Below are 14,047 nucleotides of genomic sequence, written 5' to 3' on the forward strand. Positions count from 1 at the left end.
GAGCAATAAAGAATCTGAACAATATACATTGAAGTTTGTGGGAATGTTCAAACATTGTGAATATAGAAACAAACAGGAGAACCAGAGTAGATATAAAACATCCAAGATTCATTTGACAACGAGGAATTCACAATAATCAAAGTATTAACTCCAACATTCAGAGCTTCTTTACCATTTTAAAACTTTAAACAGTATACATATTTTTCTATATAAATACAGCTCTCTAAAAAACTAAGAGCCATTGAAAGCCTCATGGTTATTCTAACAAATATTGATTTCTGAACTCTTCCTGAGTTAAAACATTACTATTGTTGTTTCTAAATCAATATAAACTTATTTTCTGTGCATTATTTGAAGTCTGAAAGCACTGCAACTTTTTTGTTATTTTGACCATTTCTCATTTTCTGCAAATAAATACTACATTTTTTCTTAGAATGTCATAGATATGTAGTTAGTAGTTCATAGAATAAAAGAACAATGTTCATTTTACTCAAACATAAACCTATAAAGAATCAAATCAGAGAAACTGATCATTTTAAGTAGTGTCTTAATTAATTCTAGAGCTGGATATGTATAACATTTGTAATTCTGAGTAGAGGATATAAATCTTTTATTCTTTACATACCTTCCAGAAAAGCAGATATTTTTGTATTTTTATGTTTATTTTGTTGTTGTTGTTTTGTTTACTTATTATTACTCTTATAATTTTAACATTATACATTCTTTTTTCTTGTTTAAATTTTCTTTTCTTTTCATCAACTTACAGTATTTTACTATAACTTTTCTACAGCACTCTGGTGCAGTTTTAAACCTGTTTTTAAAGTGCTATGTAAATAAATTTGACTTTGACAAACCTTGTGAGCGTAAAACTTCTCTAATGTCTTTTTACAAACATTTAAAAAGCATTTAAATGTTTCCCAGTGAAAGAAATGGAGACACTGGAATAAAGCCTGACATTGAAAACAAGAAACTTGTATGTGAGGAAGCTGTCCAGAGCTGAGGCTGTTCTGTAAAACAAGTAAACAAAAAGAGATGGTGACACCGGAGCTAAATTTAAATAACAAAGCTTGTCTGGGCGCGATGCCTGTACTGCAGGCGTTCACATGAGGACACATTTGTCCTCCGCAGTCTGCCTGAGCTCGCTCACTCTGCTCTGGGCCTTGGTTTTCAGTTCGTCCAGGTCCATGTTTTGAAGCTTGTTGAGGAACGAATTGCTGGTCTCCTCCTCCTCCTCGTCTTCATCCACCATTTTGGCCAGTTCCTCCGGCAGGTCAACGTCGTCTCCGGCCATCTGAATCATGGCGCCGTCGAGAGCGCTCTGATTAAAATGTTTTGCACATCAAAGCAGATATTACATACACTTATAAATACAGTTTTAATCTGAAGTTGACATATTTTCCGTAAAAAAAACAAGATATTTTCTTCACACTGTGGCATTAAGTTCACTTAAACTTACTAAAATTATTTTATTAGCTTAATGATGAGAAGCAATTATCTTGAAAACTGCTTTCAACTTTCTTTAAGTTTAAAGTTTACATAACCGCCTCAGTGTTAAGTAGTTTTACCCGTTTAACTTTGTATCAAATATTTGGAGTATTTGCTGTAATTTTTACTTCTCTCTTGTGCAAGCTCAGCTTGAGGGATTCCTTCATATTGATGGTTTGCTTAGATAGAAAACTTTCTTATTTCTTTGCCAATTTGAATAATAAAATGAACTTGACTTTGCTTGACATGGAAAAAGGTCAGGATTCAAATCTGTAATGTTTTGCTACAAGCCAATATTGCTAACAAATGCACCATCCTGCAGCCTGCAATAAATGCTAGACTTAATTAAAATGGACAAAACATTTGCAGAATTAAATTGGAAATGCAAAAACTTATAAGAGAATCAAGTCACCTCTATAGAGGCTAAATTTTCATAGAGTCAAACCTTTCCACAATATATTCTATTTATTTTGTTTATTTATTATATTTTCCTCCCTTTATCATCTCAAGTTGTGGATGTTTGGCTTTGTTTCTTATTCAACAAATGTTTAATCCAAATGTGTGTATTTTATTTTCTGTAATGGAGCGCTGGTGTGTTTGATTTTTTTTTATAAACTGAATGTTTATGACATTAAAATAAACGCTTTTTACTTTTAAAGCATTTCCTGCCAATGAGAGTCAGACAACTCCCAAATTTCACAACTTGTCATAAATAAAGTTTGTCATAAATAAAGATCTAGAGTAAGTCAGAATTTTTCTAGTTTTTGTTTTTAATTTGAAACAATGCATTCAGATGTTAATAATTAAACGGAGAATAATTAGAGCTCCTCACATCCGGTAGTCGGTATTTGTCTCTGAGTGCGACTCTCAGGTTTGCCCTCTCAGCCTTTTTTGTTGTAAAGTCTTTGTCTCGTTGAATCCTGCAGAACAGAAACACAACAGATGAGACAGACAGCTAAAGAACAAACTCTGACTCTTAAAAATAACATCAACATTTGCATATCAATCTTTTTATTTGTGTTTCTTTACAGTGTTTCCTGTTACACAGCTCATTGTGGCTGTTATAAATCCATAGCTCATGTTCTCAAGAGCTGACATACAAACATAGAAATGTTTTGCAGGTATTGCAGCCGAGGGGCGAATTAAAAGGTTAATAGGTTGACATAGCAGGTGGCGAGGAGCAAAGCCTTTCTTGTAAAGCGGTATCTCAGCACCAGCAGAATTACCACATGATAATAATGTTTGTGTTGAGGAAAAAGCAGCCCACACACTTCCTATCCGAGTCCATTTGTTCTGGTTCTGGGTCCCTATTCCTCCCTGAAGAAATCTCCAGGTCAGTGAGATTGGATGAAGTGAATATATTTTCTTCAGTTTTCTGGTTTTTATGGGAATTCAGATTGAAAGTAGCATTTTCAGACGTTCATTAATTTGCTGTCCCATTGTTTGATTAGAGTTTGTGCCGCTTTAAGACATAAATATGCTTTGATCGTATCCATTTTACTGCATCCCTGGCTGCATGTTTATGCTTGTTGTTCCTCCAGCTGAGCCTCCAGGCTTTCACAGCCACTAACATGTTTCTTTTTCAGGTCCGACATTTCTCCTATCAACTCTGACCAGCTTCTGCTTAGGTCAGGTGAGCTCATCAGGATGGCCAGCTCTGTCCTGGGATGCCCACTGGACCCAGAGCAGGCGGTGGGAGGCAGCAGGACTCTGGCTAAAATAGCATCGCTGTTGGTCAACATCTCCCATCTATGAAGCTGCTGCAGAACTGAAAGCTCCTTCAGTGACAGACTGCTGCATCCTGGGTGCACAAAGAAGCATCATCACAGATCCTTTCTGCCAACAAGACTGCATAACTTTATAATTGTGTGTTTGCATCACTCCTGGTTTTTGCACAGTTTTTACTTCTCATCTGTTGTAAATCAAGGATGTCAAACTCATTTTTGTTTTGGACCAAATCAAGATAATAAATGTTTTTAAAGGGCCAGTTGGAATATATTGATAAAACCTGTTTACCAACTGCTAAAATATCAATGAATCCGTAAAATTAAATATTGAACATTTTTTCAGTTCCTCCAGGATTCATGATTCTTTTCGTGATTTTTTTGCAGTAAAAATCAGAGAGTTTGTGGCACTAATTTGGAAATATTTATGCTTATTTATGACGGTAACTGCTACTTTCTTTTGCTCGCTGTATAGATCATGGATATTAATCTGACATCAATTAAGGCTGAGGCAGCTGTTTAGTGCAAGTAAGAACGTTTTTGACAATTTTTGAGAAAAATCTGCAGTAAACTCCCAATTATTCACATTCCTGATCTTCTAATGACTGTTTCTCAACAGCAGATATTTCTTCCCACACTTTTATAAACTCCATATTTGTGGAGTGTTCTGTGCTAAATGTCTTGAGTTTCCTCCGGTTTCTCAGCTCTTTCACTGAATTGTGTTTTCTGAAGGAAGAACAAAACAGGAAACAAATTTGCCACTTCTCTGTTTAATCCAGGAGGGTCTATTTGGACTTTCATCTAAAGTAAATCCATTGGTCCTTTTCTCCAAAAAAGGAAATCTCAATCATTTTACAAAGAAGCCTCAAAAACAAAATTTCTTCCACAGACAAGAAAAATTGTTTTCCCCTTAAAATACGTTTTTTATTGGATTGTCCCTAAGATTGCCAACAATATTTTTTGACAAAAGGCAACTTTGGATCTTCAGACAACCTAGTTTATAGTTCAACATGGGTTTTTTTATGCATGTTTATTTTTTAATTTTTGTGGCACTACTGGTTTTTATGTTACAGTAGTTACATAAAACTACTGTTATATAAATCTGTAAAGATTACTGTTCCAGTATCAAGGACTAAAGCCTTTTTACATGAAGCATTCGCTCTGTAAAATCCTCACTCCGTATGTTTGAAACTTTAAATTATTCCACTGACTGTAGACAAGTTTTAACTACAGACTTATAAAAACAAACACTTGTCTGCCTAACTTGAAGTTCACATTCTCTTCATATTTTGAATAGTGGATACTAGGAACGGTCATCTATTCTTAACAAGAATGAAAGAATTACAAACGTAAATGTTTTCAACTTTAAAAAATGCTGCAAATGCAATTCAGGGAGGGGCAATGATTGTGGCAGTGGGGGTTTCAATAAGAATAATTTCTGTAATGTGGATTTTTTTTTTTACACCACCAATTAAATAAACTCTAAAGGTTTGATTATGCTGCAATGAAAAATTATCCACTTTAAAGGATTTTTCTTTACACATTTTTATCAGAGTGTCAATAAACAGTCAGTTTGATGGATTCTGTATGCTAATCAGTTTCTTTCTCCAGTTCTTGTGTGATTTGGAGATTTTGACTGCAGCCTTAAAACACCTTAAAGGTTTAGTTGGGGTGCAAAGTGCTTCACAGTGCGACTCGGCTCTTTATAAGCTAAACAGTCACGAACTGACCTCCTGAATCCTGATTTGCCTCTCTGGAGTCTCTGAGCTGACGTCATTTGTGTTATTAGCCCAGTTCTGCAATAATGTCATTATCAGTGTTATATGTCAGTTTCCATGTTGCTAGATTTACCCTGTGTCTATTTAAGGGTGGTCCTCTCTAACCCTGCTTTAATAAGATTAGCTTCCACAAGAGCTACAGCTTGGCGTAAGCCCTCAGTTGCTTGATGTCTAGGTCAGGACTGTCCTCTCACCTCGCACGTCTCTGCCGTCAGGACAGTGTCCGCTTTTTCTCACACACAATTTTGGAGCAAATACTAAAAGTCACAGGAGGTTCAGCAAATAAACTGGAACTAACTTTAAGCCTCCAAAAAGTCTATATCTAGTTGAACAACAAATCCCCTAATACTGAATCCTTTCAGGAAAGATTCAAACTTAATGGTAATGGTTTCCTGTTTATATCCTGTTTATATGCTGCTAAAATAAAATTAAAAAGTTGCAGTTTCATCCATTTGGACTTTAATTTCATACATTTAAACAAATCTTTTGCCTCAATAGCTCTAAGTATTACATACCAGTTTATTTCTGGTATTTTTATTTTATAATTTATGGAGATGTATAGTGATATTTTATTTAACCCTATACTATTTTACACATTATTAGACTGTTTTTAATTCAAATTCAATTCAAAAATACTTTATTGATTCCAAAGGGAAATGTAATAATTTATGCTGATTTTGATCCACTCCATAATCCAGTCAACTTTTACAAGATATAAGAAGTTATGTCAAGCAAAAAAAATAAAAAGTAAAAATAAAAAACTTGATTCTGATGAATTTTGTTGAATAAAGCCACATTTTCCAATTTGTGATTGCGTATGAGCGTGTTGTTTAAACTATAAAACATGCCGTTTTAAGTCTTTTTAGAGGGCGTCTCATGTACATGTGGATTTTAGCTATTTGTCCCTAAGCGCACGAATATAGGGTTCACTGCAAAAGCACAAAATTTTACCAAGTATTTCTGACATAGTTTCTACTGGAAATATCTTAGTACACATGAAATAAGACAAACTAACTTACAAATAACTTTTTAGCAAGATATAGGAGCTTGTTTTAAGTAAATATCGATGAAAAGTGTTAGTTCCACTGGCAGATTATTTCACTTATAACAAGACATTTTCCCATGTTTCTTATAAGTTAATTTTTCTGCCAATGAAACTCATTAATACTAAGGAATTATTTACTTGAAATAAGCCTTCATTTCTTGCAAAAAAGTTACTTGTAAGTTAGTTTGTCTTATTTCAAGTGTACTAAGATATTTGCACTAGAAACGAGACCAAAAATACTTGGTAAGATTTTATGTTTTTGCAGAGAAACCAATAAAGGTCAGCGATGGTGGAAGATGTCCTGCAGGATAAAGCTTTTTTAAAATAGCAAAGAAAGTCAAATAAGAATAAAAGAAAATGACTGAAGCACATAAAAAAGGGACACAGTGACCAGAAACTCATTTTTTTCTGTTGATTAATTAACTATCATGTAGGAGGAATACATTTTGTGGATGATGTTTACAATAAAACCCAGGCCAGTGGAAAAAAAGCAAAGAAAAAAAAAGATAGAAAGAAAAATACATTTAATTAATACTTTTTTGTGAGGACAAAAGGGTAAATCATTTCTGACTTTCTCCTTTTCTCATTGGCAACAAGATCTTAACTTCATTACAAGTTGTCTTTCACCTAATTGGAGGTAACAAAGAGTTCAGCTCCAGATGAGAACGTAAGGTGATTAAATAATTATTGTTTTAAAGCGCCCTGGCTAAGAGATGTGTTTAATGGTGGCTTCTGTGCTGACAGGTTATTACACACAAGCTTAATCTGCTTCTCTGTCTAATTTGAGCCAGGAGGACATAAACCCCTACCTAAAGCTACCCGGTAAACCCAGCCCACATCCGTTGATGTCATACGTGCATCACAAGTGGCCTGGAGACCCAGTTTAAAAAAGAACTGACCTCACCTGCTGAAAGGGCATTTATATTCAGACAGTCACTGAGAAAAATAAACCTATTCCTTCATTTAAACAACATAACACGAGGTAGAAAACTTTAATAAACTAAAATGAGTCCAGAATGAGCTGAAAAGTGCTCACTACTCTGACAAGCCCTGAAAATTTTAGCTTTATTAAGCCAGGTTTACCTTTAGGTTAATAGTTTCATTCACCATTTTGTAGTAAATGAATAAAATTTTATTTTATTAATAAGAGCAACGTTGTCCTGGCGACCGGCTTCTCGCTGAGACAAGCTAGAAGTGCCGCGAAATGACCCGTGGAAAAAAGGAGACCAGTGTTCAGTTGGGTGAAATGATGAAAATGAAATGTTTTGGAGTGTTTATGGAAAACACCCCAAAACATTTTGAAGCTTCTTCAAATGCAGAAAGAAGATTTCTGAGCAAAATGGAAGCCGAACATTGTGAAGCGCATTTTGTTTTTTAATTAAAGGCTCTTCAGTCAAAGCCCTCCGTTTTTCTGTCGCCCATCCTCCATAGTAAATTTATAATTTTGGGGCTTTAGAATGTTTCGTCTTTTTTATTGCACGTTTTTATAAAGAGGATATGCACTCCTGACTATTTGCTTTAAGACAATACAGTAAGGAGGTGCATGCACATATAATATACAGGTATGCAATTTTTGTATTCAGATGTGTTCAGTTGACAGATGGTAGAATTGAACTACAAATCTTTGCCACACAGTAACATCATACAGCAGAAACTAAATGCTCTAAATCCATGCAGTATAATTCCTTCGTTGCTATTAGTGATCAGGCTTTCCTCTAATTTTATTTGAGACGATGAAGAAGCTTCTTTTATATTGTTTTAAGACAATCTGTTCAAATTCTTCTGACTGCTGTCAGTCAGCTGAGAAAAGACTCTAATTGTATTTTACATTAAGAATGTTGATATTTGACATTTTTGTTTGACTAAGTCAAGACAGCATTTCCTCCTGGGGAATCTACTGTTAATTTTTTGTTTTGTCACAATTTGTAATAAAAATATTGGTATTTTAAGTTTCTTTTTTTACTCACTTTTCTTCCACCAGCTGCTTCTGGTATTCCTCAAACTCCTCCCTGGACATGCCTTTGGACTCGGCCGTTTCTTTTCCATCTGCTCCAGCTTTGCTGCCACCTTCGCCACCTCCATCAGCAAAACTCTTCAACTTGCTGCCCAGCATTTGATTCATGAGAAATGCCATAGCTTAAAAAAATAGAGTCTGACTCGGTATGTCTTGTAAAAACGGAAAAAGATCTGACAAATTTATTTAATATTTTCAAATTAATAATTTATCTGATAGAGTTCCTCAGAGTACAAACATCCCAATTTGAAACCTTGCCTATAGTGTGCCATAATGATTAGAGTGTATCAATAACTTGTGGCTGAAGTAAAACCGCTAAAGAGCTTAGCTCATAATCGACAGGCTTCAGACAATGAAGAGTATTTACCTCGTCAACAAGACGCAGCCGAGCAGGATAGGAGCTCTGCATGTTAGCTATGTTTTCTCATGTCTAAACCAGCACAAATCTTACACATGTTGCAATGCATTAATGTGAATATTAATCAGTAATTTTGTGATTACATTTCTCTATCACACAGATGTCGAACTCGAGGCCCGGGGGCCAAATCTGGCCCACCGTAGCTTTTTATGTGGCCCTTAGACTCCAAATTACATCAATAATTCCCTAGAGTTTTTCACAAATCCACAAAATTCATGCAGAATTCACACAAAATCAACAGATTTATTCTGATTTTTACAGCAAATTTTTCTCAGAAGTGGCCAATAAAAGGGACTGCTGCCTCAGTCTTACTTTATGTCAAGTTATAGTCCGTGACCAATACTGCGATTAATAAAAAGTCACATTTAAAGTCATACATTAGCGCAAATATCGTAACAATTCCTTACAAATATTTCTAAAGTAGCACCACAAAATTTGTGATTTTGATTTAAAAAATCCTGAATGAGTGTGCAAAGATGTCCAATATTATTTCATTTTAAGAAACTCTGAATCCTGAAGCAAACAGCTGCTTATTGATATTTTAACAGTTTAACCGGTTTTAGCAATGCATTCTGGAACAACCGGCCCTTTAAGTTTTTAAGTAAATGTTAAAAATGTCATAAGCTGTTAATTTGCTAACTGCAGCGGCTAACTCATTTATTTTAAATCCAGATAAGCTGGAGCTAAAGCTAAAGCTAACAGCTACTAACAACTAGTCAGAGAGGGGAGAAAAGCAAACATCTGAAAACAACTCCAGTCTCATAAACCTCATCACTGTTTATGAGACTGGGAAATGATTTAAATTGACCACTAATTAATGACAACGTGAAGAGAAGTAGGACATGTGCATCACTAATGATCTTCCTGTGTGAAACATCTGCAGAGAATGAAACATGTAAAACTTTTCTGGTTAGTGAAACTGTGAAATAAGAGCAAAAAAGTTTGAAAATAATTGTTAGTATTACCAAAAACACTTTACATGTCCACATCATTTCTCAGGAAGATTGTTAGCAGTTCTTCGTCTACAGTTTACATACATGACCATTGTCTTATGTGAAAATAACCAACTAAAGGCATTATTGTAAGATCATTTGAGTGTTTTAAATGATTTTATGATTTTCAATTTAACACCACATTTTATTTTTCTGATACTTGAGTCAAACATATTCAACCTTATTGCAGCAAATGTTGTCTTATAGCAAACTGAAGAGAAAACAGATTCATATTCAGTTATGAAGATCTAAATGTAATCAATGTAAATCCAATGCAAACAGATTTTCCCATTTGGGTCGAGTCCAGAAGTCGTCCTAGTCCACAAACATATTTATTGTTTAATTAACTCTGTGGCTCACTGACAGACTGAAGTAAACAGAGCTGAGCTGGACTGAACACAGGAAGCTGTTAGATGCTTAAACTCGCCCTGATCCGCTCCACCGTCCAGTCCGTCCCATGCATGGTTCTGCTACTATACTCTGAGTGTATTAGGGACGCTGTGGTTTCAGCACTGCGCTGACCTGAAACCTCTGTAACTAACACAGAACTAATAAGGCTCAAGATGTTAACCATGTATGACTTAGGATCGCCTAATTACAGGGGATTTGTTGTAGATATTCTGCCCTGTGGAATCAATCCAAACTGTCAAGACAATTAACAAAAATGACAACACCATTTTTTATAGTGTAAAAATCATGTTTTATCAGATGGAACCAAGTTTTTTTTTTTTTTTACACAAATCCACTCAAACTGTGTAAAGCTTGTTTTAAGTCATTTTCTCATGAGAAAAATTAACTTTTTATTTCCAACATTCCCTTGTTTGAGTGTCTAAATAAGCTCTTAAAAACTGGTTTTACAGTCAGGAACTTCACCCACATGTAGCGGCAGCTTTTAATTTGACGTATTTACACAAACGTACCTCTTTTCTGTGAACTCTGACCTGTGTTTGTTCTGTGATTTAACTCATGTGGGTGGTAACCAGAGCAAACATGACACACAGCAGCATTTAAGTGGCTGGAAAAGTTACACAGTTTGCTTGTTTTCCTTGGTCTCAGCAAATCAGATTAAATGTATTTTTGTTTGTAAAAATGAGATAAGTATAACTTCTCTGATTAAGTGACTTCTAAAGGCATTTGGAAGTCGTTTAGGGGCATCAGCGTAAATTATTTGTGAAACATTTTGCAACCATGAATCACTTTCCTCCCATTTGACAAGAATAGTGGTACTTTGTGTCAAATAAAGTTATCGGAAAATGTAATAAGTTGGTGTTTTTATCAAGACCAAATGAAAGGAGTTAAAGTATATGACTACACTGCACTGTAAAACATTAGAAGGTGGTTTAACTTGAAAATGAAAGTCCTTATTCTGCCTTGAAAATGCAATTTAAGTCAACAAGAAAATTGTTTTGGTTTTAACTCAGAAATTAAAGTTCATGAAGTTGATTTAATAACCAGACAGAAGTTGTCTAAACATTTTTTTAAGTTCATAAATCTTGAATTGTGTGTTTTCACTGAATGCTGCAATTTAAACCAAATAATTGTTTCACAATATGCAAGAAAAAAAAACTTCCCTCACCTCGTGAAAGAGCCACATTTCTCTATTATTTTTACTCACAATGTCAAGTTCAAGTAACTTATTTTACTTTAGAATAATTTGAATTCTTGTTTTAAATTGCATGAATAAATTTGAGCATGATCTGATAATGAATCTCAATGAATTCAGTCCAAAAACATTTAGTGTAAAACAGGACATTATCCTCAAGCATTAAAATAAACATTTACCTTAATAACACACAAGAGTCAGATCAATTTAACACACTTCCATCTCAGGATACAAAAACACGCCGCTAAGCATTCTGGGAAATAGTTCCCACTCTTCTCTTTTTCTTCCTTCAGTTTTTTTTAAGTGCTAACCTAAAAACTCCAGTTTATTCAACTCTTAAAAAGTTAACACAACTTGCAGCTGTAAGTTTATCTTTCACAAACTCACATATTTAGGTTAAAAATCTAAAACTCACTAAATTTATTTGACTTAAAGAGTAGAAGAGAGTAGACACAACTAAATGCAGCTCAAATGTTTTCCAGTGTATGAATATTGAAATCTAAACTGAACTTTTTAACCTAAGATTTCCATAACATGTCTCTAGTTTTTATCCATAACTGTGCTGACGTTAGTATGTATTAAATGTGCCACTCAGTATCTTAGCAGAAGGATCTATTTGTTCACAGGGTGAAACAGAAAAAACCGACAAACCTGTTTGTCTCTTTTCATTATTACAGTAAGTATCCAGATCAAGCTGAATTTGCCCGTCTCTGCTTTCTGGTTTTGCCTTATTGCCACAAAAGCAGATAAAACTCTTTTATTATTGAGGTGTCTGAACTTCAGCTGGTAATACCATCCAGGAAGCTGCTTTTTAGAGGAATTGCATTTATTTATCTCTTAAATAAATCTTGTTTAATCTAAACAGAGAGTTTGTTAAACTTTAGCAGTTTCTCATTTGTTTTGTCTCTGGGAACATGTCTGAGGTGGATTCTGTTAAGATTGAAGTTGAAGAAAATCACACGAATCAAATTCGTTCTGAGCCTTCAGGTGAAGTAATTTTGATTAGACGCCAAGCTAAGATTTTGAATTTTCTCAAGAGGAATATCTTTGTCATTCTCACAACGCCTGGTGTTGTAGGTAGGTAAGAAATCTACATATTTTTAAGGTCTATTTTGGCTTGTATTTCTTCTAATGAAATTGTCATTTTATGGAAAATCTTACGTATTGATTTCTGTCTGTGGTTCTAAGGGATTGTGCTGGGTTTTGCTCTGTGACACATTAACATCTCTGAGAGAGAAATAAAATATTTAACTTTTCCTGGAGAGCTGCTGCTGAGAATGCTGAAAATGATGATGGTGCTTCCTCTTGTCGTTTTGACTCTGATCGCAGGTAAAGATCTACAGTTCAACTTGAGTTCATTTGGGTATAGAAGAGGCTTGTTAAAGCTATGAAAAGAATAAAAACAAACCCATAAAAACGTTGCTAGAAAAAATTATCTAACTCACTTTTGCTCTTTGTTTGTGGTGGGTTCGTTCAGGTTTCAAAAACCAGTAAAAATCTGTAAATATTAACTGGTTCTTTGTATTTTAGGCATGTCAAATGTAGACAGGAAGGCTTTCGGGGAAAGTCGAGCTGCGAAGCTTCATCTACTATTTCGTAACCACGGTTACGGCTGCATTCACTGGCTGTTCTCATCAAACCGGGGAAATCCGTCCAGGCGTGCCTCAGCGCCCTCTGCTGGCAGAAAACAGGCTCTGCAGAGTGTGGAGGCTTTCCTGGATCTCATCAGGTATGTACGAAAGAGGATTAGGGCCACCGAAAAAGAAAAAAAAGAATTCTGACTTTAAAGTCATAATTTAAACTCAGAACTCTGACTTTAATCTTAAGATTAAAGTCAGAGTTATGACTTTAAAGTCAGAATTCTGAGATTAAAGTCAGAATTCTGAGATTAAAGTCAGAATTGAGTTTAATCTCAGAATTCTTTTTTTTCCCCGGTGGCCCTAATCCTCTTTCATAGGTATGAATCAAAGACAACCGATACTATTTTATTTTGTTTTGTTTAGCATATTGGATAAAGAATCACCCTCACATGCATTTATTTCCTGCAGAAACACGATCCCCTCAAATCTGGTGGAAACTTGTTTCAGAAAAGTAAGACGGTTCTGATGAGTTTAAATATGTGATGTCATTAAGTACTAATTGGTAAAAATGTTATTCTGTATAGAACAACATGTCACAGCAAGGAATCTGCAATAAATCATCTAGCAATAGGTAATGTGACTACCAAAAGTGAGTATTTTTCCTACTAAATAATATTATTTAAGCTGAAGAAACACTTTACTAAACCCTTTTTTACTATATAAAACGTATCAATCCAGTAATTGCATTAGGCATTGTATATATTTGTTAGAACAGGGTAAAGTCCTTCCAGTAACAATTTATCTGCATTTTGTCTCCAAATGGCTCAACAGACACAAAATATCATTAGAACAACATAACTTATGTACAGAGGTCTTACTTTAACTTTTACCTTATTTATACAATGTTTTTCTTAAATACTCATTTGTCAGGTATTTTACTCAAGTAAGAGTAGCTGTACTTCATAATAATATTATTCAAGTGAAAGTACAGTGCAGTAAAAATACTCCTAAAGGTAAATGTTTTCCTATAAAATATAGCAAAGTAGTCCAGAGGAAACATTGGAGAGATGATACCTGATACAGGTCTGTATCATCAGTATGTTTATAAAGTAAATGTCATACATGAAGAAATTAAAAAGTGAGAATCCAGATAGTGATTTATGAGGAACTCCAAAGTTTTATTATAATCATTATGCTGCTGTCATTCTTGTTATTCTACTGTACATAAATATTTCAACAATACTTTTGCTTTGCTGTTTAGCACCAAGAGCAGGAACCTCAGACGGCATCAATGTTGTGGGTCTGCTGGTGTTCTCTGTCGTCTTTGGCCTCATCCTGAGCAGTATGGGGTCAGAGGGAAAACCTCTGAGAGATTTATTCAACTGCATGAATAAAGCCATTATGGGTC

At 34.7% G+C, this 14,047-nt stretch overlaps 1 protein-coding gene across 1 annotated transcript; it reads right to left on the reverse strand.

Moving 5' to 3' along the window:
* Positions 1-736: 736 nt before the first annotated feature.
* On the reverse strand, positions 737-8,298 carry cplx4c (complexin 4c). Its single transcript, XM_032566392.1, has 3 exons — positions 8,000-8,298; positions 2,318-2,405; positions 737-1,318 (listed from the first exon to the last, which is right to left on the reverse strand). Exons 1-3 carry the CDS (start codon positions 8,164-8,166, stop codon positions 1,100-1,102), a joined length of 474 nt encoding a protein of 157 aa, XP_032422283.1. The 5' UTR covers positions 8,167-8,298; the 3' UTR covers positions 737-1,099.
* Positions 8,299-14,047: the final 5,749 nt, after the last annotated feature.

The sequence above is a fragment of the Xiphophorus hellerii genome, chromosome 6 (assembly GCF_003331165.1).
Source record: "Xiphophorus hellerii strain 12219 chromosome 6, Xiphophorus_hellerii-4.1, whole genome shotgun sequence".
In the NCBI taxonomy this organism is placed as follows: Eukaryota; Metazoa; Chordata; class Actinopteri; order Cyprinodontiformes; family Poeciliidae; genus Xiphophorus; species Xiphophorus hellerii.